Here is a 16,192-nt window from a genome sequence, read left to right as displayed (position 1 = left end):
GGCCCCCTGATCACCTTCCTCCCGTCGATGGGCGTCTCCTCTCTTCTCCCCTGACTCCTGCTGCCTTCTCGTTGCGTCCTGCCCCTCCGGCCCTCACCTTTCGTCTCTGATCGTCCCCTGGTGCTGCTGCCTGTCCCAGGCTTTGACCTCATGGCGGCCTTTGGTCTGGTGGAAAAGGAGTATGCGTCCATCCGCGGCGTCGCCATGGAGCCCTCGGCATTCGGCCGCGCCAGGACCTTCACACTCTTCAAGGATGCCCAGCTGACGCGCCGGGCCAGGTGGGAGGACAGGGGACAGACCGCGGCCCGAGATGGGGGGCAGCTGCACAGTGGGGGTGGGTCCTGAGGAGGTCCTGCCGTTCGGTCCCCCGGAGCCAACCAGGCGGACTCCCCCCCCCCCCCCCCCGGCGAGCAGGGTTTTCCAACTGAACAAATCTTGCATGGGTGGAATGAGGCCACGAGTGGGTCCTGTTCCGTGTGGCCCGGGCATCGATCAGACTTGCAGACTTCCGCACAGTGGCCCCCATTTTTCTCCTTGGGAAGCCCTGCCTCCCGTGTGGGCTCCAGTCAGGCAGATGCCTGGTTTTAGCAAGCGGCTGCTATGTGAGCACGAAAAAGGCCGCGTGATTCCTGACGTCTAACAGCCGCCCTCCCCTGCTTGTGGAGAGATCTTGAATCAAAATCGCAACTGTGACACACACAGCAAAACCTCTTCTTAAGTTAGAATGTTGTAAATCGTCAACGCAGTCGTATGCTTTGTAATGGAAATTTGAAAAATACAAAATAGATAATTTTGCAAAACTCGGCCAACGCTGCTAAGATTCAGGGCTTTCTCCCCAGTCCGGCGGGCACAGCAGGTGCAGCAGGCACGGCCGCGGCCTCACCCCTGAACTCATGGCTTCCCTGTGCCACCCAGGCCCCGATCTGTTCCTGTGTTAACTTCTCCTTTAGGCGGCATACAGGTTTCATGTTTTGTGGGTGGCCGAAGCCTGGCTTTTCCTCCCGTCCAAGCTCCAGTGTGGGGCTCGAGCCCGAGGCTTACGCTCCGACTCTCAGAGCAAACCCTCCCTGGATGCCACCACCGTTGTTAATCACTGTGGGGGCAGCTCTCCTGTGATTTACCCCTTTTCTGCAAATGACAGCCTTGTCCCAGGGCCCTCACGCTGGGCGCTTCATGTTTGTCCGCCCTCTGGAGCTCACAGCCCAAGAGGTGGGGGCAGATGTTTCTGCTGGGGTGGCCCCCACTCCAGATGTGATCATCCACCCCAGGTGAGGCCACCCAGCACAGGTGCCCCCTGCCCACATGATCGCTGCCACAAATGGGGCTCTGGGCTCCTAAGTGTAGAAAGGATCCCTCCCTGTAATGGGATCGGGAAGACTCCCCAAGAAAGTGGCAGACAAGTAAGGGCAGGGAGACAATGGGGAAAGGAAGCGCACTCAGGAAGAAGGAACAGCCTGTGCCAAGGCCCTGGGGTCAGTTTACTTAAAGAACTGCAGGAATGGGCAGGGCTGGGTCTTTGGGGCTCTTGGTTATCCTAAGAGCAAATGAAGGGTAAAGAACAAGGCTGGAGGCCTCTAGGAACAGTTTCACTGGGTGATCACAGCCTGTTCCCTACCCTCCTCAGCCCTCAGCATGCCCTGGGAGCCCCAGCACTGGCACAGAACCCCTCTGAGCACTCCCCTCCCAACAAGCTCAGGTCAGTGGGAGCGACTCCTGAGGGCAAGGTTGCCTGTGGGCTCCTGACCCCGGGGAACGGGCCCAGAGACCCTCCTGCTGAACCTCCTTGACCTGCCTCCTCTCCACCCACACAGAGACCCTGGATAATGGGGTCTTGGCGGACCCTGCCCAGGATTGTCGTGAACACTGGCTGTGGCAGGGCCTTCCATCCCGGCCAGGCCTCAGGGCGCAGGGGGCTGCGGGCTGCGTCCTCAGGGCCCGTCTTGTTGAGCCCCCACCAGCCCAGGGGCACTTCTGTCCCTTGTATACCCCTTGTTACTGTTGGGGAATGGAGACAGGAGGGGCCCAGCGCCGTCACAGAACCCTCTCTGCAGTCTCTGCATGGCGGGACCCCGTCTCCTCCCAGGCCTGCAGCGGCCCCCGCCTGTGTCCCAACAGTGACGTCCACCTGGCCGCCCTCCCACCGGAACACACGGTTGTCTTCCTCCTGCGTCTGCTGCCCGAGACACCCCGCGAGACCTTTGCGCTGTGGCAGATGACGGCCGAGCACTCCCAGCCCGTCCTGGGGGTCTTGCTGGATGGTCAGTCCAGAGGCAGGGTGGTGGGCCCAGGGCTGTGGGTCCTGAGAAACCCTGCCTCCAGGCCAGGCCGGGGGCCGCCGTCACCGGGAGGCAGGAGTCCCAAACAGGGGCCATGTCTGTAGCTCGGGTCCCCGAGGCTTGGGGTGCATTTGACTTTGCATGCTGCCCTGTCGTGGGGCTGTCCTGTTCTGTTTGGGGGGGTCTCACATGTCCCTCACCCCTCCCCTGCAGCCGGCAGGAAGTCTCTGACCTACTTCAACCACGACCCCAGGGCCACCTTGCAAGAGGTCACCTTTGACCTGCCCGAAGTGAGGAGGATATTCTTTGGAAGCTTCCACAAGGTGCTGGAAGTTTCCCGAAAGACCGAAGTACATGTCCTCTAAGACCGTCCGCTGCCCCCCACTCCCTCCCACTTTCCTCGAAAGTCATCTTGTCCTGTTCAAGCCTCTGTCCCTCTGATCCCCTCTATGACAGATGCCTTAGTTTGGGTCAGAGAGCATCCCAACCCTTCCCGGGTCCCAGGAATTCCTGGGAGGGGTCTGCAACACGTGTAGTTTGCTCCATTATACAAAGGGGAAACTGAGGCCCAGTGAGGGGGTGTCCCATTCGACCCAGGATGGAGTCAGGATCCTGACCCCCAGGTCAATGGGCTCTTTCTTCCCCATCTGGCCTGGCCTTGCGGGCACAGATGGGTGCTCACCCCCGCCGGGGCTGCAGGGGGAACCCCTGGTGGTGTCTCTCTGGCAGGTGCATGTGGCTGTGGGCCGCTCCAAGGTCAGGCTCTATGTGGACTGCCGGAAGGTCGCTGAGAGGCCCATGGGGGAGGCAGGCAGCCCACCTGTTACTGGCTTCGTCATGCTGGGACGGTTGGCCAAGGCCCGCGGGCCCCGGAGCAGTTCAGCCACGGTGAGCATGGGCTTCATCCTGCTGCACCGGGCTGGAGGGGGCGCCCCAGAGACCACAACCGTATCTGGCCAACCCTGCTTTGCATTATAGTTCCAGCTCCAGACGCTGCAGATCGTGTGCAATGACTCCTGGGCGGAGGAAGACATGTGCTGTGAGCTCCCTGCATCGGTAGGTGGGCCAGTGCCTGCCAAGGGTGCAGAGTCTGGGGGTAGATAGGAGGTGCATCAGCACAGCACCGGGAGAAAGCAGGGCAGCCTTCCTGGAGGAGGTGGCCTCTGGTCAGAGCCAGAGGCCTGGGCAGCTGAATGCAAGAGACCCTGGAGGCCAAGGCAGGCTGGAGTGCGTCAGGAAGCCGCCAGCTGCGGGGGTGGCCACTGCTGTGTACTCGGGGGCCACTTCCCTTCTCTGTGGGTGCAGTTGGGGTATAGACAGCTGGCCAGGAAGGAAGGGGCTCATCCAGCAAAGCCAGAGGGACTGCCAGAGACTCGGGCAGCCTCCGCACCATGAAGATGTGGGCAGGGTTCCTCACACTGTACCCACACGGGGCTTGGGTATGCTGGGGATTGGGAGGGACTGGGAGAGGGCCCATGCAGGGCAGCCGGCAGTGGGGGGGGGGGGGAGGGCACCGGGGACCAGCTCCCCACCCCTCACTCCCAGCCTCCCCGGCGTCCTGGAACCCAGCTGTCTGGCTGTCCGAGCTCTAGGGTCAGACAGGAACAGGTGGGGGTCCACTTAATGAGTGGGGTCTCCTTCCTCCCAGAAGGATGGAGAGACCTGCCCTGCCTTCTCTTCCTCTTGTGCCTGTTCCTCGCAGACCCCGGGGCCCCCGGGGCCCCAGGGACCTCCGGTGAGTCCATCATCGGCTCCCCGGGTGACCTGGGCTCCTGGCAAAGCCCGCTGCCCCCTCACTCACACCGCCGAGCAGCCGAGCCAGCCTGCGCCAAGATGGGATGTTCTCACGAGCCCCCCAGTGGCCCTATCCCCCTGCCTCGTGAGACCCCTCCCAGCCAGCCTCTCCTTCCCTCTGCTTCCCTCCCCTGAGCCAACCCTGTGGGGCGGGGGGGGGGGGGGGGGGTGCCCAGTTAGTCTGTGGCACCGTGCTGGTGGTGGCCGGTGGGTGCGATGTGGCCTGGCAGTGAGTCGCAGCCATGTGGGCGGCCTCCGTCCCAGGTGCTCCGGCTGTGGGACCCCCACCGTGGGGCGGGGCCCGCACCCCTGCCAGCCCCGAGACTCCGGGGCCCGTGTGGCGGGAGCGTCGCTCAAGCGCACGGGCTCTGGCCTGGCTGTCCACGGACCGCACCAGGCAGGGGCCGCAATTTGAACGGAGACCTGCCAGAACCGGTCTGGTGTACCCGGCGGCTGTGGGGGGTGGGGGGGCGGCGGGGAGGGCGGGCTAGGCCTGGCCCTGGAAGACCCCTCCCCTCCCCCACCTGAACTGGGGGACTGTAGTCCCCAGGGGGCAGTGCTGCGGGGCCCTCGGGTGGGCGCCGCGGAAGCTCAGCCTGGTCTGTGTCCTGGTAGGGCCTCCCCGGAAGGAACGGAGTCCCAGGAGAACAGGGCTTCCCAGGCCCCAGGGTGAGTTGTGGGGGGTCCTGTGGGGCCGGAGGGTGGAGCCCCACAGCCAGAAGCAAAGCGCCCTCCCCAGTGAGGGGCCAGTTTCCCACCCCCGACCCCAGAAATCGCGAACGTCATTGACCTTGAGCAATCTGACAGGTGAAGTGTGTTGGCATTTCTCCTACAGGAGCTCCAACACCCTGTGGGAGTTGCTGGAATTTGCTGGAGTTTTCCCCTTGACAAATGTCCTTGGAATCCTTGCCGCTGGGCTATTTTTCGTATTAATTCTTGGGAGCACTCGACAGATTATGGACGTTAGCCACATGTCTGTGATCTGCGTTGTGACCGGTTTGCCTCCCGCTGGTGTGGAGCTGGCGCGGGGACAGATAGGTTTTGTTGTGTGACAGTCACCTCTGGGTGTTCCTGTTTATTAGGAGATTTAGAAAATCAAGGGTGGATATTAAGATCTGGTGCTGCCTCAGCTGGACGCAGCCAAATAATTCCTTTTCCTGGAGCTCTTAGTTTGGCGAATGATTTTAGCGCATTCCTGACACTGAACTCTTCCTGTACCCGTTAAACCGAGTACTTGTCACCCGTTCGTGTGCTGCAAGGTTCTGTTTGCTGACGTTTTACTTAGGATTTTCTCATTGATATTCAGACATGAGAATGTCTGCGGTTTTCTTTAGGGAGTTTGGTACACTTATAAGCTAAATTCACAAAAATTCTTTGAAAGCATTGATTTTGCCCTGGAATCTCAAACGGTGGAAGGAGAGTTTGTCCCTGGCCCTTAGGGATCCGGCGGCACAGTCCAGCGAGGACGGAGCCTAGTGCTGGGGCGTCAGAGCTCTGACTGGCCTGTCCAGGTCGGCTCTGCCACAGGGCTTTCTGTACCCCTCCCGGTCAGGAAGGGAGAACGGGGTCACTGGCTCTGTGACCCGAAGAAGTGGCCGGGGTCCGTCCCCGGCTGTCGAGCAGGTCCCAGCAGGACCCCTCCCGGGGTGGGCGGTGAGGCGAGGGCATCTCTGTAGGGCTGGGTCTGGCTGCCACGGTCAGCTGGAGGGCCAGGGGGGCCACTGAGGGCAGGGTGGAGGCCTTCTTAGCCCCTCCCTCGCCTGTGTCTGCAGGGAGAGCCCGGGCCACCTGGACAGACGGGACCTGAGGGTCCTGGGGGTCAGCAGGGGTCGCCAGGGACCCAGGGCCGAACCGTGCAGGGGCCTGTGGTAGGTGCTGCCTCCCCTCCCCCTCCCCCCGGCTGTCTCCCCCCTCCTCTGGGACAGACTGAGTCCCTTTCCTCTCCAGGGTCCACCAGGGGTCAAAGGAGAGAAGGGGGACCACGGAGCCCCGGGCTTGCAGGTAGTGGGATCAGACGCCCTCCGGGTGTGTGGGCAGGGAGGGCACGGGCTGGGGACCTGGGTCTCCGGGATGGGGCCTCAGCCTGGCCAGCTGTCTCTGTTCCTTCTAGGGCCATCCTGGTCACCAGGGCCCTCCCGGGAAGGTCGGCCTCCAGGGACCTAAGGTGGGAGAGAAGCCTGTGGTGGGGTGGGGCAGTCGGGGGGGTGGATCTCAGATAGAGACTGTGGGGGCAGGGGCCTCCCCAGCGGGGAGGGGAGGGTGGTCACTGCCAGGGGCTGGGGGCAGGCCCTGAGCTTGGCTGGCCTTGCCCCCCACTCACAGGTGTGGGTCCCTGGGTGCTGGGTTCTGTCCGTGGGGGTGACGTGGGCCACCACGGGAGGGGCGTGTGGGGGCACCAGGCCACCCCCTGCCCTAGCCTGCCCTGTCCTCTGTCTTCAGGGAATGAGGGGTCTGGAGGGGAGTGCTGGCCTGCCTGGACCTCCGGGCCCGAGGGTAGGTCCTCCTGAGAGGCTCCCCCCGGTTCCTAGGGCTGAACAGGTCAGAACCTGCCCTGTGGCTGCAGCCCCCGCCCCCGCAGGTGACCTGGGGACGCCTCTCTCTCCTGGGCTGGAACCTGGTGGGGCTCCGCAGGGCGCGCGAGTGCCCAGGGGCGGCTCCAGGCGAGGGTCTTCCTCACCTCCGCTGGGCAGGTCGGAAACGCCACGTTAGCACGGCCCCAGTCACTGTCGGTCCGCGTGGCAGGAAAGTGCCCGGGCTCCCGGGTAGGCCGAGGGAGGGGGGACGCGTGAGTCTGGCGGGGAAATGACCGGCCGTCTTCTCCTTCTCCGCGGCCTCGCTCAGAGGCACCTCCCCTCCCCAGCCTGTGGTTCCAGGGTCTGTGCTGGGCTCAGTGCCGGAGAGCTGTCCCTGGGGTGGGGGGTGACCGTGGTCACACTCGGGACGGCCAGTGCCAAGTGGGGTGGGGTGGGAGGGCCTCTGCCCTGGGTACTCAGCCTGGACAAGCTCTGAGGCAGGTGAGGAGGCCCGGCCTGGCCTGCAGGAGGCAGGGACCCAGTCCGCAGGGAGCCAAGGCTGGAGGGAGGAGGACCCACGTCCTCCGGGGAGGGGGGGGGGGCTGCGGCCACACCCTCTGCACCCCTGCAGGGCTTCCAGGGCACGGCGGGGGCCAGGGGCTCCGGAGGGCAGAGAGGACTCCCGGGGCCTGTGGGGCTCACGGTAAGTCCCCTTCCCACCTACCGGCCAGCCGCTCAGCAAAGATGGGAGGCGGGGGAGCAAATTTGAGTAAATGCCTCCTTCCCGCCCAGTCAGGGCCACTTTGGAAGCTTGGGTTTGGAACTGATCTGCAGCGGAGGGAGCCCGAGATGGGACCGGCCAGGGAACAGGGCGGGCCTGGGGGCCCCAGGGTGTGGGGCAGGCCTGGTCCCACAGCTAGGCAAGGGCTCAGCTGGGAGGTGGAGGAAGGCAGGCCCCGGGCAGGCCCAGCTGGCGTCCAGGCCCGTGTCCCAGCTGCGGGGGACTCTGCGTTGCCAGCTCCCTGGGAGCGGCGGCCCCCAGCATGCACCCTCACCCGGCCCGGGACAGGGTCCAGGCGGGTTGACTTCTCTGTGCTGACCCGCTTTTCTCCTCTTCCTCTATTTCAGGGGCTGCCGGGGCCCAAAGGGGAGCGAGGAGAGAAGGTGAGTGAGGCCCCTGTCCAGGCTCCAGGCGCTTCCTGGGGGGTGTGCGGGAGGCACCGGCCCCCACGCCGCTGGGCACCGCGCTTGGCCACACGGCCCATCTGCCCTGCAGGGGGAGCCGCAGTCCCTGGCCACCATCTACCAGCTCGTGAACCAGGCCTGCGAGTCTGCCATCCAGAGTGAGTGGTGCGGCCTCCTTGCGAGGGCGCCAGAGCCCCCCACCCCCACCCCCACCCCCAGCCCCGTGCGGCCTCTGTCTCACCCCAGCCGGGCCTGAAGGGACCGCGGGCACTGGCCATGCCCCAGTGAATCCGGGGGAAGTGAGCGGGGAGTCCCCCTGCCCCACCCCCCGCCCTGCTGACACCCCTCCACCCCTATCCCCAGCTCACGTGCTGAAGTTCCACCATGAGAGCGCCAGGCCCCCCAGGCCCATCTTGCAGGCCCTCGGACACCCCAGCTCTCACGGTGAGGCCTGGCTCCCTGGAAGAGGAGGACGAGACGGCCCCCACCCTGAGGACGGAGGTACTGGCCCCCTTGCGGGGGGTGTGGGGGCAACTGCAGCTCCCTCCCAGTCCCCGGCTGGGAGTTCCGTGTGGCCCCGGCATCCCCTGCACCCTCCCTGGGCCGGGGTGCGGAGGCAGGGCCCCTGAGCCCACACAGAGGTCGCTAAGGCAGGACGGGACGCGGCCTGGTTTCCCCGGGGTCCTCAGAGGGCCCCCTTCCCCTTCCTCCCGGGAAGCCCAAGATTAGGGCCACCTCCTGCCCTGCCGTCCCCTCCCTCCTGTCCTTCCCACGTGCTCCCTCTCTCCTTGCTCTGATGCAGCAGGAGGCTTGGTCTAATGACCTTGTCACGCGTTCGTCCATCCGACTGGGGCTGTGGCGCTGGTCACGGCTCAGGTGCCGAGATGGATGGGAGGCTGATCAGGGGAGACAGAGCTCGTGGGCCTGGATGGGGTGGGGCTGTGGTGCCGCCCCATGGGCAGGACCGCGGGGTCCTGCCTCACCCCCTGGGCTGTGCGTTGGGAGGGGAGAGGGGCTCCCCTGCGGGAAGCCCTGCCCCCACGGTCTGTCAGAGTGCCCCAGACACTGTCTTTGGGATAAATACCCTTCTTTGTACCCAGCCTCGTGGACAAGGCTGTAGGTGCCATCACGAGGCCCCCCTCAGTTAACCTTGGCCACTGACCCAACGACACGTGCCTGCTTGGGGTCGGGTGCCCACCTCCCCTCAGTCAGAACAGGGTCCCTGAGAAGGGAGACCGTTGCCACACGCACCCCGGTTCCAGCACACCCCCTTCCACTCAGGTGAGCCCGGCGCCCTTGGTCAGAGGAGCAGCCCTCGGCTGAAAGGGAGTGAGCCTCCCGGACCCCTGGGGGGAACGGGTGAGCCCCCCACCTTCGGGGAGGAGGAGCTCCCGGGGGGCTGCTGGGAGGTGGGGGTGCAGCACGGACAGATGGCTCAGGAGCTGGTGAAGCGGCTTGGGATAGAACACGAATGGGGGTTCCTGGGCCTGGGGGGGCCCAGCAAACCTGGAGACACGTGGGGGGGAGCCAGGAGAGCCCAGGGAGGCCCCAGTCAGGGGTTAGCAGGGCAGGAGGGTGGATCGGGTGGGCGAAAGGATCAGGGCCGGGGGCACCTGGCGGCAGCATCCTGGGAAAAGGTTCGTGCCCGGGGCTCGTGGCCCAGCTGGATGCACGGGGACCCTGGGGGCTCGGGTCCTCGGTGCCAGGTGGGCGGGGCTGCTGCCGTCCGGCTGGCTGCCACCTCCCTCAGACTGTTCACCCTCTCTCCTGCCAGGACGGCCCCCGTGCTGCCCGGAGTGACCCTGCCCCTCCCTGGACCCTGCAGGAGGAACCTGGAAAGCGAGTCCCGGGAGGGGCCCGGAGGCAGAAGGTGGGGTGGGGGGCCTTCCCTCTGTACTGTTTCCACACTCAGATAAAGTGCAGCGTGCTCAGCAAGGGAGTGGCCTGCTCACTGCAGGGAGGGGTGTCCCTGGGACCCGGAGTCCGTCCCTGCCCAGTCAAGTCCAAGTGGCCCCACCTCCACCCTCAGAGAGACAAGCTGCCATCCTTCCGTGGCTTCAAGGACCCCCCCCCCCCGCCGCCCCGCCGCCCCTGCAGCCTCCTGTGACCTTGTGACTCAGTGCCCCGGCACCCCCACAGTCCAGGCCCTGCCCAGGACGGGGTTTCTCAGCCGCATTGAGTAACCCGGGGGGGGGCTTGGAGATCGGTGCCCAACCCCCTCTCAAACACTCGCTGATGTGACCTTCCCGGGCCGGTGTCAGGGGCTCCTCTCTCCCTAGTAGCATCCCCTCACTAACGACATAGCGTCCAGCTCGCCTCCCATGTGCTTGAGCCCCTGGAGACCCTGACCTGCTGGCCCCATGCCTTGTCACTGCCAGCACCCCCCTTCTCCGGCCCACCAGCCTGGACACCACCCTGGCCGCCCCTGACCCTTACTTCCCTGGGAACCTCACCTGCTGTGGCCTACAAACACCATGTCATTTTCTAAACTGGGAAGAATTTGGGGCGGGCCTCCTTCAGACGCAGAGGCCAACATAAGCTTCCGAGGTGACATTTGCGCAGAGACAGGAACAAAGTGGGGAGTGGAAGATGGGAGAAGGTTCCAGCACGGGCACAGCACGTGGGGGGCCTGAACCCACAGCACCACCCAGAAACGGCAGGAGGCTACACAGGCCGGAGCGGCCGGGACAGGGACAGCTGAGCCCGGGGCCAGGAGCAAGGTCGGCTCTGACAGACCCGGGGGGGTAGCACGGGGAGGGGGGTGGGGGGGTGGGGGAGGGGTGTGTGGTCTGGACTCAGGAGCGGGTCACCAGGGCTTCTGAGCAAGGAACTGATGGGACTCGCAGTCTGTTGTACATGATCTGTGGGTAAGAACTCAGGGAGCCCCGTGGGGTCAGGGCCTCATCATTGCGCGCTGAGACGGAGGTGGCGAGAGCAGGCGGGAGGCCGAGCCTGGGAGGGGGGCGGTGGCGGAGCGACTGCGGGAGCCATCTGGGGCGGGAGCCCACCGGAGAGGGGTGCTGGGTCCGGTCTCAGGCGGGCAGCGTGTCGGCCACCATCTCAGCGTGAGCGGAAGCCTTGGGGCTGGCTCCCTAGGCTGCAGGCAGGCTTGGCCCAGGAGCGGCACGGTCAGAGAAGGGACCGGGGGAGACGCCCGCTCTGGACCGTCTGCTCAAGGAGGCGGGGTGCAGCCGGGGCACGAGAGCCCAGGCGGGGGGAGCAGGCACCAGCTCACCCCCCGTCCCCAACCTGCGACGCCCCGGCCCAGCGGGCCGGGGAGAGCGCAACCCTGCCGCCCGCCCTCCCCGGCCCTGCCTCCGGTGTGGCTGACCGTGCGGGTCCGTGTGAGCCCCATCGCAGCACCCCCAATCCCTCCACACGTGCGTGTCCGGATGAACACGCTGCACACGTGCTCACGTGCGGCACGACTCTCGGGTCCAGGAGACAAGTAACAGGGAAAACGACATCGGAGGGACAGGGCCACGCACCGGGCAGACCGCGCCGCGCCCACCAGACCAACGAGGACCAACAAGGATGTCCTCTTGGGCCCATTAACCTAAAACTCCCAAGTTCAAAGAGGGAAGGATTGATGTAACGACACGAAGCCAGAATCAGTAAGTAGAAAGGACAGACAGCCGGAAACACGGTTGCAAAAGGAGTTTGCAAAAGAAGTATCCGCGAGGCGGGCGGGCGGTTACGGACACGCGCCGAAGCCGGGCTGCAGGGTCAGCTTGAAGACGTCTCCCCTCAGGCTCAGAAAAGGATGAAACAGAGAATTCGAGTGTTGGCATCCACGTGGGGGGGTGGAGGGGCGGTCCAAGTGGGAAGAGGTGGGAAGCGAGGACTGGGGAATGTTCAAATAGGCAGTTTTTAAAAATCAGAAAATTAGAGAAGATCTCGGACCTCACACTGAAGGGCTCAGAGGGCTGAAGGGGCTCGATTGTGAAAATACTCCCTTAGATTCTTTAATGCAAAACATGGTGAAGCGAATGGAAATACTTCTTGGAAGAATGAGTCAGCGTGGTGTCCAAGGCGGGAGCATGATGAGCCGAAGTGTTGAGGGAAAGCACTCAAGTGTCACATCCAGCGAATTATCACTGGAATGAATGGGGCAAAAACATGTCCCGAGTCCACAAAGTCTCAGAAGGGGAAACACCTTCCCCCTGAGGGGTGGGGGGCAGTTCCCCAGAAAGGGGAAAATAACCAGAAATTAGATCCAATACACAGGAAAGCCCAGTCCCTGAGACACGTGATGAAGTTCACTGCCGACTGGACAAAGAAGCCCTCCACGTGGACAAATTCTGCACTTCTAGATTGTTCCGCTGTGGCTGGTGTGTGGGAGGCCAGGATTCCTGAAGGCAACCAATGCGCTTGCTTTATTCAGAGATGGGCAGCCTGATATCAATTTAGTAAACTCTTGGAACATAGAAATCTTGGCAGCAGCCACGAGGAGGAAGACAATAGAACGTATAACCTTCGAGATTAGCATTTCCTTTATGGGAGGGGATAGAACATGTAAACAGAAACATGTCCCAGTGTAGCAGAAATTACAATAAATATAAGTGAACTTCCAAACTGTGCTGAGAGGCACGACCCAGCTTTCTGCCTCTAGCCAGCTCGGAGCAGCCAGGGTTGGACTAGAGCACCCGGAAGCCGGGAGAATGTACGAGGTGGTCATTCTGGGCGTTTCGACAGGGAAGGATAGTGTTTTCTGAAAATGGTGCAGAGGCAGCTGGAGATTTGAATCATGAACCACCCTCATCGAACGGCACGTCCAAAAGCTGGCTCGGAAAGTGTTATAAACCAAAACATAAAAGCTAAAACAGAGCTTTCTAGAAGGAAATCTAGAAGTACATACTCAAAACCTCGGGATAGGCACAGATTTCTTGAGCAGGGTCCATAAAGCAATAACCATAGAAGGAAAAAAATAATAAATTGCACTTCATCAAAATTAAAAGCTTTTCTTCAAAAGACACCATTAAGGAAATGAAAATTGTAGTCACAGATGGGAAAGAAATATTAACAACTCATTAAAAGAAGGCGATGTGTAATGAGAAAAGATTTCAACACTTCACTAAGCAAGACACACGGGTGGTCAGTGAATCCACGACACGGCGCTCAACAGCCCTGGTCTTCAGAGACAGGAAAGCCACTCATGCAGTGCAATCCACACCCGGTGTCTCTGAGGCTGTCAGCAGGGGTGCGAGGCCACACGGCTGGGAAGCCTCTGGAAACACCTCCTGGGGCCTCCTGGGGCCCCGAAGTTCTAGTAGGTATTTGCGCCAGAGAAGTGAAAACATGTCCACACAAAGACGCGTGTGCGTGTGCGCACGGGAAGCAGCATGATCCATCATAACTCCAAACAGGAAACAATCCAAGCGTCCATCAATGAATAAACAAATGGCGGAATATTCACAGACACAAGCAAATCACACATGTACTACCGGGGATGAACGGCAAAGCCCACTGAAGCAAAGAGGCTGTGCACAAAGGAGAGTCCTCCATTTACATGAGGTTCTAGAACACACGAAGGCTCTAGTACAATGGCGGTCAGGGCAGCGGCTTCCCGAGGAGCCACAGGGAAGGTAGATGGACGTGTTCCATCCATCGACTTGGGTGGTAGCCACAGGTTGTCCATGTCATAAACAGCGACAAGAGTCAGGTTAGCGGTTAAAGGTGGAAGCTGAGTGGCTATGTTGTTGTCAGCAAAGGTAGACTTCAAAACAGAATGCGCCAGAGAGGAAGGGGACGTGACATGAGGCCAAGGGGGCTGCTCACCGGGAGGACACGGCAGCCCTCGATGTGACAGGGTTGCAGAATACAGGAAGCAAACGCTGACCGAGGAGCAGGGGACAGACCCACAGCTGTCCTCGGTGGCACTAACACCCGCGGGGGAATCGGGAGAGAAAGCAGACAGAAGACCAGAGCAGACCTCTCCCCTGACCTGACCTGGCCGGCATTGCTAGAACTTTCCCCAGACCACAGCAAGCGACACCTCCCCATCAAGCACATGTGGAAGGCTGGCCCAAAACAAGTGTCACAAATTTCAGATCAAACCGAGTAGTTCTCTGTCTACAACAGAATTACGTTAGAGACCAGCATTGAAGCTGGTCAAAGGGAGCTGACAAAGGCCAATGATGGGCATTTTCTGGAAGAGTCGATTAACATTTGATAAGAAACCCACCTCACTACTTAGCTACCGAAATGCAGGGGACGGCACAGGGAGGCACAGCGTGCCCCACCAAAGGCACAGATGACAACCCTTGCCGTGGACGGGGCAACCGGGCCCTGATGCAGGGAGGCAAAGTGACACAGCCTGTGGGCCAACCACCTGACCACGGCAGATCCCGCGGGGCACAGAGCAGTCCGTTTCCGGGGTTGCAGCCAGTAGAAATGCACAAATGTACCAAAACTTGCCCCAAGATGCTCATAGCAGAAATACTAGCTGTCCCAGGGACGCCTGGAGGGCACAGTCGATTAAGCACCCAACTCTTGGTTTTGGCTCAGGTCACGATCTCACAGTCTGTGAGTTCAAGCCCCGCATCGGGCTCTGCGCGGACAGCATGCAGCCTGCTTGGGATTCTCTCTCCCTCCCTCTCTCTTCTCCTCCACTCTGTCTCTCAAAATAAGTAAACTTAAAAGAAAGAAAGAAATACTAACAGCCCCAAACTGGAAACAGCCCGAATGCCATCGACTGGGAGACAGATAAATAAAGACCGGTGTATCCTCCCACGGCAACCCACGGGGCAGCCGGGACACGCCGACGGCGGCCTGTGTGGCTCGTGGATGGAGCGTGGACTCAGGCTGAGGGAAGGAAGCTGGCACGAGCGCACACTGTGTGATCCCCTCTCCGGCAAATTCCAGAAGAGGCAGGACTAATGGATGGCTGGGGGCTGGGGGCTGGGGGCTGGCTGCACGGTCAGCCAGAGAAAACAGGTCAAGCTATGCCCTTGTCGCTACACCCGTGCGACAGGCAGATACCCAGACGCGGCAGCAGTTGAGGGATGGGACCCCTGCCAGCCGGGTGGACAGTATCTGGCATGATCTGCGGGAACCCGGCAGGAACCCCACCCCCAACTTACCATTGTTATTCAGATGGAAAGGGAAAACTCTAGAATAAAAAGTCCCAGAGCACAGGACCGTAGGAAAGGTCAGTCACTCATGTGGGGACGCACGCTGGGACCACGGGCCCGGCCCGTAAAGGTTCAGGTACTAAGCAGTTTCTGCTTTGTGGGCCACAAGGTCTCCATGGAAACTCCCAGGCCTGCCGCTGCGGGCCATGTGCCACGGGGCGTGTCCACATGCCCTGGCCAGCTTGGTCTGCTGCCCCAGGGGCCGTCGAGGGACTTAGAAACTTGGCGAGAAGGGGGAGGTGCACGGTCGCTTTGGACCTCGCACACGTGCGCGCCCACAGTTCTCTGTGCCCCGTCTCAGCTGGTGCAGGTGACCACGTGATGCCACGGAGAGACCAGTGCCGTTGAAAGAAGGATCTGACTCAATTTCCCAAGAGGGCACGCCATGCCCACAGGGCCACCAGGCAGGGCGAGGGGAAGGCCTGGGCCAGGGACCTGCAGGGCAGGGCGCACAGAGCCGCCCTCGTTGCCTGGGACCTGGCCCTGGGTGACTTCGGTGTCACGGCTGGGAGTAGCTGCTCGGAGTGGCCGGTGGTGATGCCTGGCCCCAGACGGGGGTGGGGGGGTGGGAGGGAGTGTGGCACACACGTCCCGCTCCAGGCAAATGTCCACCACCCCCAAAACGGGCTGGCCCTGGGGGGCGTCTGTCCTCAGGCCCCCGAGATGCCAAACGTCACAAGATACAGAACATAAGAACGTGGTTAATACGAAGAGCGTTCAGGGCACGGTCCTGTGCGGTCACAGCGGCCTGAGCCATAATCCTCGAAAACAGGAAGGACGGTCTGCTCACAGGTGACAAACAAGAAAACGCGTTTCCGTTTGCTCGGGTGGAGAACAGCGCCGAGCAGCTCCTTTGCGTTTACTGGCAGACCCAGGACCACGAGGGGTCTCGGCGATGCCCGTGGACCCCGTGCCGCAGGACTCCACTCACGACCAGAAGGGCCCCGGTGGGCTTTCCGGGCGACGGTGGCGCCCTGGGTGTGGAGCGGAGTCCCGGGTCCTTGGTGTGTCGTCTAATAAAACTCCCCGAGTTGAGGGCTGAGATCGTGCACTTTGGTCACATGTGAAATCTGCCTCGATCCCAAAAGCAAAACCCTGGAGGCAAATACGACAAAATAGTGTGCGTCGTCCCTTCATTTGGCGTGAGGGGAACCCGGTACTTAGGTTTTTGTGTGTGATTTTCTGACATTATTTATTGAGTCTCAGAAAAGCTCCACAAAGAAACAAAAACAGGGACGGGAAAGGCAGCGTGTCTGTCCCAGCGGCTCCGCGGTCTCCCCTGATCCGGAAA

The 16,192-nt window shown here is 62.0% G+C and overlaps 1 protein-coding gene across 12 annotated transcripts in view; it reads left to right on the top strand.

Annotated features, from left to right (window-relative positions):
• The window catches only part of COL20A1 (collagen type XX alpha 1 chain), a 29,582-nt gene extending 19,879 nt beyond the window's left edge, over nt 1-9,703 (top strand). For 3 of the 12 annotated variants that reach the window (XM_045053394.1, XM_045053388.1, XM_045053387.1), the window contains 18 exons: nt 140-278; nt 1,625-1,696; nt 2,116-2,258; nt 2,490-2,599; nt 3,006-3,164; nt 3,255-3,332; nt 3,925-4,011; nt 4,686-4,739; nt 5,843-5,938; nt 6,018-6,071; nt 6,181-6,234; nt 6,510-6,608; nt 7,215-7,286; nt 7,712-7,747; nt 7,860-7,926; nt 8,132-8,269; nt 9,050-9,127; nt 9,543-9,703. In XM_045053394.1, the coding sequence (XP_044909329.1) occupies nt 140-278; nt 1,625-1,696; nt 2,116-2,258; nt 2,490-2,599; nt 3,006-3,164; nt 3,255-3,332; nt 3,925-4,011; nt 4,686-4,739; nt 5,843-5,938; nt 6,018-6,071; nt 6,181-6,234; nt 6,510-6,608; nt 7,215-7,286; nt 7,712-7,747; nt 7,860-7,926; nt 8,132-8,269; nt 9,050-9,127; nt 9,543-9,568 (1,562 nt within the window). In that variant the 3' untranslated portion in view covers nt 9,569-9,703. The remainder of the gene's footprint in view (nt 1-139; nt 279-1,624; nt 1,697-2,115; nt 2,259-2,489; nt 2,600-3,005; nt 3,165-3,254; nt 3,333-3,924; nt 4,012-4,685; nt 4,740-5,842; nt 5,939-6,017; nt 6,072-6,180; nt 6,235-6,509; nt 6,609-7,214; nt 7,287-7,711; nt 7,748-7,859; nt 7,927-8,131; nt 8,270-9,049; nt 9,128-9,542) is intronic. The other 9 variants (XM_045053389.1, XM_045053390.1, XM_023250993.2 and 6 more) reach the window with 9 other exon arrangements.
• The last annotated feature ends 6,489 nt before the right edge of the window (nt 9,704-16,192 follow it).

This window comes from Felis catus, chromosome A3 (genome assembly GCF_018350175.1).
Source record: "Felis catus isolate Fca126 chromosome A3, F.catus_Fca126_mat1.0, whole genome shotgun sequence".
NCBI classification, from domain to species: Eukaryota; Metazoa; Chordata; class Mammalia; order Carnivora; family Felidae; genus Felis; species Felis catus.
This window is presented reverse-complemented; position numbering and strand designations above follow the sequence as displayed.